The following is an 11,395-nucleotide window of genomic DNA, read 5'->3' as shown; positions in this document are numbered from 1 at the left end:
ATCAATAAAAATGGCAACACCCAAGTGTGCCCTTAAATTCTTAAGCTTGACTCACACCCCCACACCCAAAGGGGTGCTTAGCTCATAATGAAAGCAGAAAACATAACGGAAATAGAAGAAGAAAAATGCATAAGAAATACTTGAACTGAAAATAATACTTAAACTGTTGCCCACAGAGGGCATACAATACACAGAGGCGAGAATGAAAGACTAACTACGAAATTTAAATTACAAACAGAAATTAAACTTGCTCTACTGCTATAGAGCTTGAGAGAATGCTCCAAGGTTGCTTAGCTAAATTGCTAGTGGAGTGGATGCCTTACAACTGAGAGAAAGTCTTCAAAATATAGGAAAAAGTGAGGACCAGACAAACTCTTTATCCAAAGGACGAAAATCTGCATTGTCYAGAGGGTAAGGACCTCCCATCACCACATGTCTACTTTATCTCTGGCCTTGTCACCTTTTCTTGAAAGGTTGCAAAAGGTAAAGTACTCTAACCAATAAAGTTATGAAAAGAAGGCTTTTACATCAAAATATTGGTAGGAGTAGTTTCTTTGTCTTTTACAGCTTCAACCAGGCCCATTCTTCCAAGCAACTCAATGTTTAGATCTGAACTTAGAATTAAATCTCATTAATATTCAAGAGAATGAATATCTGAATTTTGTTCAAACCCAACTAGATGCAAATCCGCCATAGGATGAATGCAAGCAGAAAGTGGGCATTTTACCAACAATAATGGGTTTTTTTAGAAAATAATTAAATTCTTGACCTTTCATCACCTCTTAACATATTTTGGACCAAAAATACTAGATAGGTGCAAAATGGGTACCAAAGATACAATAAAATAGTGGTATAGAACAACAAATAACTCTCACAAAATGAGAGTTATCACACCCCCAAACTTGAGGTATTACTTGCCCTCAAGTAAAAGAAAATAAATAAAAAGACAACTAAAGAAAGGAACAAGAACGAAACTTACAGAAGGTGTTGGGAATTCATCTAGTAAAGAGGATGTACAACTTCCTTGCTTGATCTTCGTAGTGTTGCCGTTAATCAGTAGGGCTTTAGGGTTAATGTTTTTGGCAATGACAGCGTGTATCTCTCCCCCAAACTTATCCTATACTACAAAAGGGTGTGAAACATAAGTTTTCATCGATTCACTTTTGAGTACTCGAAAAAAGTTTGTGACCCATTCTTTGGCATAAACTTGCCCTTTTTGATAACCGGGCTTTTTATTTTCGTCTTCCAATTTTTCGAAGACCGATTCTTCTATTTTTTTTGTTTTGTTTTCTTCTTTTTTCTCTTTTTTTTTTCTTATATCTCCCAATTTTTCGAAGGTATAATATTTTTTTATTTTTGAAAACATCCCCCCAAACTTAATAGTCAATGTCCCCATTATTGCCAAAGGGACCAAAATGGTGCGGGTTCGGTGCAAAGGGAAAAGTGTTTGGGCTTAAAAAAAAGGAGGGCCTACATCCGTTTAACTTTAACACTACCAAAAATCATCCAAGGATGTTGTACTTGAAATGAATAATGGAACTAGACAAAACAAAAAGAAATCCAACACCATTTGTCATAAATATTCACACAAAAGGAATGACATTCCGTAAATCATACACAAAAGACGGAAAAAAAGTGTATCTGTACCCCAAAAGATATACCAGAAAATAATGTTTTAAGAGGCTGTGATGTAAAGTCGAGAATTAAACCATGTTCTTCGAAACTGCTTACTGTGGGCAAGCAGGGACTGCATCAGCCTTCTTGGAGCTTTGGACAATAGGAGCAGCAACGGGAATAGCAACAGCAGGTATGATCGCAGTCGTGGCAGTGACTGTAGCAGCAACAGGAATATGAGGAGCAGGAGCAAAAAGTGCAGCAACAATGGAAGTAACGAGCATGTAAGTCTGCAAGGGCGGGAAACACCGAACTTGGGGAGGGCAAAGACCACTAAGGAACCTTGGAAGTTGTGTCGTCAAGAGTGTATCTTGACGCCCGTAAAGTTGTCTTTCCACCCGGTTCCAATCTCGAGTATACGCCCAAAAGCGAGCATTCTTATTTTCCAAATCGGAGACTCGGTCTTCTATGCTCCCCGCCTTCTTCAATATCGCCTCCAACTTTTGCTTCGTCTCTTCCCATTGGAGTGCCAAGACGGACAGCCAAGTGGCCGACCCATACCCCGAGCCTAAAGGATTGCTTGGAGGTGGCTCGGATGGGCTGGCCTCATCATCGCCACATCTTGGGATCTCCGCAGATGGTTCGGTCATGGGGACAACGGGTGGCTCCGATACATGTGCGGCGGGTGGCTCGGTAAGTGCGACAGTCGGCGACTCCAAAACARCGGTAGTCAATGRCWCRGRAACATYGACCGGTGGYRCATTTGGTTGAACAGTTGATGGCGCCACAGGCTCTTCCGCAACTCTCTCGATCGGGTCGGAATTCTGCAAGTTTAAAAAGGGCCGAGAGGCTCTTTGCCGACGGTCGACCGTGTTCTGTCCCAAAATGGGAGAGCCGACAACAATTGTATCCTCATCATTGGTAGGGACCCTAGCCTTGGCCATAAGCTTCGTGATAAGGGCTGGAAAGACTAGGCGTGAATGCGTCATCTGAGAGGCGGCCAAAATGGATGCATGGATAATCGGCCCGAGGTCGATTGGCAACTCGCTCATGATGCAATAAAGGAAGACGCATCGGTCCTGTGAGATTGTACTATCATGAACAGTGGGGATTAAATTGTGTCGCAAAAACAGAAACCAAAGTCCCGCCTCCGTGTTGAGATGGCCGGCCAAAATGATTTGGTGCTGGTTGTCCCTCGACCAACCATGATCGAGGAGCGTAAGGAGGGATGCGATATCATCATCGGCAACTTCAAGAGTCCCTTTCATAATCTGTGCAAACGAGCATGTCGGCGGTGGGATGAGTCCAAGGGCCGCATTAAGTTTCGGCCCCGACCAATCAACTTTCTTACCCCGAATATTCATCGAAATGCTCTTGGTGGTGCCAACGGCCGCATAAAACTCTGTTACCCAAGATACGTTGGGTTTTAAAGGGGCAACCACCATTTGCTCCCACTGCAAAGCCACCAAATGGTGCTTGATAGCCATAAAAGAGTTGACCAACCACGGGTCAAAGGCCCGTTCAAGAAGAATTTTATTATTTTTAATACGGTTGTACCTCTCTTGAAATGGTATCACCTTGTCTTTCTTTTTCTTTGGGGTTTGCTGTCTCTTCTGCTTTGCTGTCGCCTTTCTCTTTTTAGAAGGTTTTGGCTTACTGACTCCCAAAACCTCCACTTTTGGAATTTATTCTTCAAAATCCTCCCTTTCCTCTTCTTCCTCTGCCACATCTTCAGCATTTTCTAAGTCCTGGGCCATCTCATCCTCATAATCACTGTCTTCAGGCACTGGTTTTGGTAATGGTTGAGGAATAACAGACTCTGAACTTGAACTTTCAATACTTTCCGAGGAGGTTTATGTGCTCACAGTCTGCCCACTGGGGGCAGTAACTGGTATTTCCTCAACAGGAAGTTCATTTTCTGTTTGAGTCTCTGCGGGTTGCTGTGGTGATTCTTCTATTGACTCAGGAACAGAAAAAGGGAATAAATCCTCAGGATTATTAGAGGCATTTGCTTCAAAGTCAAAAATGGAACTCCTCCCCTAAGGTATCACTAAGGTTTAGGTCAAAATCATGGACGGTGGGTGGGCCGAGTGGTGTGGAGGGAAGGGGAATAAGGGGCTGTTGAGTGGGTGCAGGGTTAATCGGTGGTGGGATGGGGTTAGATAGAGGGGTGATAGAGGGTGGTACGGTTAGGGCTAGGAAAAGGGGTCATGGTGTTGGATGGGGAAGGGTCACGGTGGTCGGCGGTCATAAAGTAGACGGACCGGCGCCGGTGGTGGTGGTGGTGTGAATAATGGTGGAAGGGGTAAAAATAGTGGTAAATAGGGGAGGAGTTTGAGTGCTACTAACCAGAGTGACAATGGCATGGTACTCGTCGTAGTCGACCCGCACGGTGGATGACTGACCGGCGCCGGCGGTTGTTGGACGTCTTGCCGGCGGAGCAAAGGCAATGGGATCCGGCGAAAGGGGTGCGGGATAATGCATCGATGGACCGGCTGATGTTGCCACTGGAGCGGCGGATGATACGTCACCGGCGACGGTCCGGCGAGTAGAGCGGCGAGTAGAGCGGCGAGTAGGCGGACGATAAGGGAGCCGGCCGGTGGGGTTGTTCCTTGTTCTAGCCATGAAAAGAGAGAGGAGAAAATGAATAGTGAACAAAAGTGATTTCCCCCCCCCCCCTTTCATAGATAACCTGTGGATATTACCTAGGTAACCGCCCCTTTGCATGCAAAACCTTTGTGTAAAGACCTTTTGATTTAAAAAAATGATGTCAAAGTACTAGTCAAATCACCTTACACAAGCCTCCATTTTCAAAAAACCCATCATCACTATTTTTTTCAAAAATAATCCCATTTCTTTTCTATTTTCCCTTTTTCTTTTCCTTGGAAGATTCCTCACAAAAACCCGCCAATATTCAAAAAGATTACCCAAAACCCATTTTCAGAATGTGAGCATGAGATGCTTACTGTGAGCATACCTACATGAAATAACAAGAAGCACAATAATTAGAAATATTTACACTATTTACAACAGAAGGTTTGACAATTAATCAGAGAGATTTTTGGCGTGGATCTTGCATTCTTTCTGGGAAGAAATGCTTGACCCGATGCCCATTCACTTTAAAAACCGTATTGTCTTGTGGATTCAAGAGATCAATAGTTCCAAATTTCCCCACTTCAACAATAGTGAAACGTCCCGACCATCTAGATTTGAGTTTTCCGGGGAAAAACCTTAACCTAGAATTAAAAAGAAGCACTTTTTGACCTTTTTCAAAAATTCTCTGATTGATCCTACGATCGTGCCACATTTTCGTCTTTTCTTTGTAAATTTTGGCATTCTCGTAGGCTTGATACATCCACTCTTCCAACTCATTGAGTTGGAGCTTTCTTTTCTCTTCCGAAAGACTTGCATTTAAATTTAATTCATTAATAGCCCAAAATGACTTATACTCTAACTCCAACGGAAGGTGACAAGATTTTCCAAAAACAAGTTGGTACGGAGACATGCCCAATGAATTCTTGAAAGCGGTACGGTAGGCCCAAAGTACATCATCCAATTTAAGCGACCAATCTTTACGACTTGGCTTAACCACTTTTTCTAAAATATTTTTTATCTCACGATTCGAAAGTTCCGCAAGACCATTGGTTTGCGGGTGGTAAGCCGTGGCTACTTTATGTCGGATGTTGTACTTCTCAAGAGTGGTACTTAACACTTTGTTTATGAAATGAGTCCCTTCATCGCTTATCAATGCTCGGGTGTTCCAAAACGAACAAAAATGTTTTTATTTAAAAATTCCACTACCGTTTTGGCATCATTTCTTGGGCAAGCTTTTGCTTCTATCCATTTGGAGACATAATCTACCGCAACCAAAATGTACTGATTGTGAAAAGACATGGGAAATAGTCCCATAAAGTCAATACCCCAAACATCGAAAAGTTCGACTTCTAAAATATTGTTCAAGGGAATCTCATTTCTTTGGGACAAATTCCCCATGTGTTGGCATTTGTCACAACTCTTCACAAATTCAAAAGCATCTTTAAACATGGTGGGCCAAAAAAATCCGCTTTGTAAAATTTTAGCGGTCGTACGTTGTCCACCAGAATGGTCTCCGTATGGTGATGCGTGACATTGCTTTAACAAAGCTTGGATTTCATCATCCGGGACACACTTTCTCAAAATTTGATCTGATCCCAATTTAAAAAGGGATGAGTCGTCCCACAAATAATGCTTGCAATCGTGAAGAAAAATTTTAAACCGGTTTCCCTGAAAATGATATGGTTTAAGGCCACATGCAAGATAGTTGGCAATATCTGCATACCAAGGATTTTGTTTTTGAAAATTATGTTGTATGGCCAAAACAAATTCATCCGGGAAAACTTCCTTAATCTCATGATTCCCCCCACTTGATGCATTTCCTTCAATTCTAGAAAGGTGATCGGCCACTTGATTGTCACATCCCTTTCGGTCAACAATCTGAAAATCAAATTCTTGCAATAAAAGAATCCATCTAATAAGTCGTGGTTTCGCATCAACTTTGTTAAATAAATATTTTATTGCAGAATGATCTGTATGAACAATGACTTTGGTACCAATCAAGTATGAATGGAAACGATCAAAAGCAAATATTACCGCAAATAATTCTTTTTCCGTGGTGGTATAATTTAATTGGGCTTCAATAAGAGTCTTACTTGCGTAGTATATGGGGTGAAAATTTTTATTTTGCCTTTGTCCCAAAACGGCACCCACGGCCCAATCACTTGCGTCACACATTACCTCAAAAGGTAGGGACCAATCGGGARTGATAATAATGGGTGCCGAGACAAGAGCATTCTTGATTGTTTCAAAAGCTTTTATACAATCGGAGGTGAACTCAAAAGCTTGGTCAACATGCAACAAGTTCCATAAGGGTTTTGCAACTTTAGAAAAATCCTTAATAAACCGTCGGTAAAAACCCACATGTCCCAAAAAGCTACGAATGCCTTTGACTGAAGTAGGTTCGGGCAATTGCATTATCACCTCAATTTTAGCTTTGTCAACTTCCAAACCTTTCTTTGAAACCATGTGACCCAAAACAATTCCCTCTTGTACCATAAAATGGCATTTTTCCCAATTTAAAATCAAGTCATGAGTCTAACATCTCTCCAAACTTTTCTTCAAGTTTTCAAGACAATTTTCGAAATTAGTGCCAATAACCGAAAAATCATCCATAAAAACTTCCATAGTGTTCTCAATCATATCCGAAAAAATAGACATCATACATCGTTGGAAAGTGGCCGGAGCATTACATAAACCGAATGACATACGTCGGAAAGCAAAGGTTCCAAAGGGACAAGTGAAAGTAGTTTTCTCTTGATCTTCGGGTGCAATATGGATTTGATTGTATCCCGAGTACCCATCCAAAAAACAATAAAACTCCTTCCCGACCAACCGATCTAGCATTTGATCTATGAAAGACAAAAAAAAAGTGATCTTTCTTAATAGATAAGTTCAATTGCCTATAGTCCATACAAATCATCCACCTGGTAACGGTTCTAGTTGGGATAAGTTCGTTCTTGTCATTGGTTATTACCGTGGTACCACCTTTCTTAGGCACGCATTGGACCGGACTTACCCAACCGCTACTAGCAATGGGGTAAATAATATCCGCGTCTAACCACTTCAAGATTTCCTTCTTAACCACTTCTTTCATGATTGGGTTTAGCCTTCTTTGAGATTGTACCTTTCCAACACTATTTTCTTCCAATATGATCTTATGTTGGCAAAGGGACGGGCTTATTCCCCTAATATCAGCTATGGTCCAACCGAAAGTTTTCTTATGGTCTTTCAGCAAATCTACCAACCTTTCCTCTTGTTCACTACTTAAGTTGGAAGAAATAATCACAGACAATTTTTCTCCTTCCATAAGATATGCATACTTACGATGTGAAGCCAGTGGTTTTAACTCCAAATCGGGTGCTTCTATAATGGACGGGGTTTGGGTTGGTATATCTTTAAAGTCCAACTGTTCAAAGGCAGCTATGTCCTCAAGTAAGTCTTCTTCACAAATGTCTTCTGCCATGCCCACAGTGTCTCCACTATGGACACAGTCGATCAAACTTAGATCTAAATCTGCACCTACTGAGTAAATAGACGAACAGTCCTCAATCTCCCCATTGAACTTAAGAGTCTTAAACACATTGAAAGTTAACTGCTGGTCATTCACTCTGATGATCAACTTACCCTTTTGTACATCAATTAATGTCCTACCCGTAGCAAGAAAGGGTCTCCCTAAGATAATCGGGACATTCCTATCGGCTTCATAATCTAACACTAGAAAGTCGGCTGGAAAGATGAATTTGTCCACTTTAACCAAGATGTCTTCAATTTTACCTTTCGGATATGCCAAGGACCTATCCGATAATTGCAAAGTCACGGTAGTGGGTCGAACTTCCCCAATTCCCAACTGATTAAAAATGGACAAAGGCATGAGGTTTATACTTGCCCAAGGTCACACAAGGCATGACCTACTTCTTTCCCTCCAATAGAGCACGGGATGGTGAAACTTCCCGGGTCTTTTAATTTTGGGGGAATTTTGCAAGTAAGAAGGGCACTACATTCCTTTGTTAAAGACACAGTCTCAAATTCACTAAGTCTTCTCTTTTTATTGAGGATGTCTTTCAAAAATTTAACATAGCTAGGCATTTGCTCGAGAGCTTTTAACAAAGATATGTTAATGTGGAGTTGCTTAAAGATGTCCAAGAACTTTTTAAACTGAACATCCACATTTTTGGCTTTCATCCTACCTGGAAAAGGTAAATCTCTTAGATCTAAATCTGCTGGACCGATCTTATTCTGCTAGGGTGTGGGCAGTTTCTACCCACTGTGAGCAGTGTCAGTTGGAGACTGGGTGGTGCTGGAACTGGGTAAAGCTGCTGTTTCTGGAACAGAAATTGGAATTTGAGTTTCTTCAGTTGTAGGAAACAGAACTGGAAATTTCGTTGTGTCAAGAGAATGTGAAATATTTTCTTGACAAATCGGCTCACTATGTGTTTCCTTTTCGGCATTAGAGTCTCCCAAGTTCTTATCACTTCTTAAAGTTACGGCATTAACATGTTCCTTAGGTGTTTCCGTGTCGCTAGACAAAGTTCCTTGAGGTCTATTCCTGAGATCTGCGGCAAATTGGCCAAGTTGGGTCTCAAAACTCCTCAAGGTGGCATTGGTTTGGTTTATAAAACCTTTAAGTAAAGATTCAAGCGAACCATGACCCTCCGATGCATTTTGTTGCCTAGGCGCATGCGATTGTGAAGATTGTCCACTTTGGTACATGTGATGATTACCTTGCATGTGATGACCGCCTTGGTTAAATCCCGGGGGATTTGAAGGTCGATTTTGGACTTGAGTTGCCCCGAGGGGTTGAAGTCCTTGATTTCCGGCCCATGAAAAATTCGGTGGTTTCTCCAGTTTGAATTATACGTTGGAGAAAATGGGCTATTTCGTGTATGGTTTCCAACATAATTACCGAAACGGGGTTTCCGGAGCAAAACTCATAAGAATGACTTTCACCACAGAAAACACAAGATTCAGTCATGGAAGAATTAGACATTATGGATTGAACTTGATTCTTTTCCCCATTCAAGTTTAAATTATTTTTAACCAAATTAGTTAGAGCAACAATTTGGGCATTCAAAGAAGAAATGGCATCAAGCTCATGAATGCCCGAGGCAGATTTAGAAATGACAGCACGAGGGTTAGACCATTCAGTATTATTATTAGAAATTCGTTCCAAAATGTCATACCCCTCGTTGTAGGTTTTAGCTATAAAAGCACCACCGGCCGTTGCGTCAAAAATAATCTTAGCGGCACTAGAAAGTCCATTATAAAAGGTTTCCAATTGAATACAATGAGGGATTYCGTGGTGAGGACACTTCCTAAGAAGGTCCTTGAATCTCTCCCATGCATCTGATACCGCTTCATCTTCTTCTTGGCAAAACGCCATAATTTCATTTCTAATCTTTACATTCCTTGTCGGAGGAAAGTATTTTTTTAGAAATTTTTCAGCCAAATCATTCCAAGTAAGGATCGAGTTTGGTGGTTGGGAATTTAGCCATGCTCTAGCTCTATCCCTCAATGTATAAAAGAAAAGCGTCAAGAGTAAGGCCTCTTGAGTAACTCTGGGAATCTTAAAATGATCTGTCATTTCTATAAAATATTTCAAATGAGAGTGCGAATCTTCCGAAGATAATCCCCCAAACTGACCCATAGCGGAATTATTTGAAACATAACCGGCTTGGGTTCAAAAGATGTTGCTGTCATTTCGGGCCTACCAATTCCCGAGGCCAATTGACCAAATTCGGGAGTTGCGTCGTCCCGTATGCCTCTATTTTTGTCATCGGCAATATTAACCGTGGCTTCCCGATGAGGTGGATTATCCCCCATAGTACGGTTGGGATTTCGCCGATTGTTTCTACCACTTCTTCGTCTCCTAATTGTTCTTTCTAACTCAAGATCAAGAGGTAAAAGATCATCGTGTTGTATCTGTGGCATACAACACAGGAACATCGAATGAAACAACTGACCAAGGCTCAAATGAAAATCAATATCTCATGATAAAAATCGCGCCAGTCCCCGGCAACGGCACCAAAAACTTGGTGTGGCTAAATCGTAAGTGTGCACACAGTGGGCACAAAGTCCCCAAAGTGCCGGTGCAAGTGCACGCCGACACTATGATATCTTCAAGTAATAGATTGGTATAGTACCAAGATCGTTTCCACAGGGACCGGACTTACTGAGAATCAGAGACTTTCATGAACTTCTTGAACAACGCTTCGAATTGAGAAAATAGCTGAGTTTTGATTGGTGCAAAGCGTTAAAATACGAAATAAACCTTTAATATTAAAAGACGAGTATGGGTGTAAGTTTTGCTTAATAATATTGTAGAAACAATTTGGTCAGAAACTCATGAGACCTCTATAAGAACTCTTATATCTCGAAAGTGAATTCTTATATATTGTGCCCACAAAGTGCCCACAAAGCGTACAGTTTTATCAATCTTAAACTTGACGAATTAGCTACTAGATAAATAGATATCTGGTTCCACTAGCCTGAAGATTTATACTCACAACGTATTGTAGCATAAACTCGACTAATATCTGAACAAAAGCTAAAAACATGCAAAACCCGCATCTCTGCATCAAAGACTCTCTCAAATCTTTGTACATCATCTAAGCCGTATTTCAGATTCGCCCATCTCTGGATCAATGATCTAATATTAACACTTCAAAGTGATCGTCTTATCTTCTTTGAGTTTACATCTCGACTTAAATGACCAAGCTTAAGAATCAATAAAAATGGCAACCCCCAAGTGTGCCCTTAAATTCTTAAGCTTGACTCACATCCACACCCACACCCAAAGGGGTGCTTAGCTCATAATGAAATCAGAAAACATAACGGAAACAGAAGAAGAAAAATGCATAAGAAGTACTTGAACTGAAAATAATACTTAAACTGTTGCCCACAGAGGGCGTACAATACACAGAGGCGAGAATGAAAGACGAACTACGAAATTTAAATTACAAACATAAATTAAACTTGCTCTACTGCTATAGAGCTTGAGAGAATGCTCCAAGGTTGCTTAGCAAGATTGCTGGTGGAGTGGATGCCTTACAACTGAAAGAAAGTCTTCAAAATATAGGAAAAAGTGAGGACCGGACAAACTCTTTATCCAAAGGACGAAAATCTGCATTGTCTAGAGGGTAAGGACCTCCCATCACCACATGTCTACTTTATCTCTGGCCTTGTCACC

At 41.2% G+C, this 11,395-nt stretch overlaps 1 protein-coding gene and 1 non-coding gene across 2 annotated transcripts in view; one reads left to right on the top strand and one right to left on the bottom strand.

The window, feature by feature from the left end:
• Nucleotides 1-426: 426 nt before the first annotated feature.
• Nucleotides 427-11,395, bottom strand: part of LOC112501580 (dual specificity protein phosphatase 1-like) — a 35,689-nt gene continuing 24,720 nt past the window's right edge. The window contains exon 6 of the mRNA XM_025105246.1: nt 427-609. Within this exon, the coding sequence (XP_024961014.1) occupies nt 524-609 (86 nt within the window). The 3' untranslated portion in view covers nt 427-523. The remainder of the gene's footprint in view (nt 610-11,395) is intronic.
• Nucleotides 9,501-9,607, top strand: LOC112501583. Its single transcript, XR_003067528.1, has one exon. It is a non-coding gene; the product is annotated as a small nucleolar RNA R71 (small nucleolar RNA).

Source organism: Cynara cardunculus, unplaced genomic scaffold (genome assembly GCF_001531365.2).
Source record: "Cynara cardunculus var. scolymus isolate 2C unplaced genomic scaffold, CcrdV1 Un_Scaffold_289, whole genome shotgun sequence".
NCBI classification, from domain to species: domain Eukaryota; kingdom Viridiplantae; phylum Streptophyta; class Magnoliopsida; order Asterales; family Asteraceae; genus Cynara; species Cynara cardunculus.
This window is presented reverse-complemented; position numbering and strand designations above follow the sequence as displayed.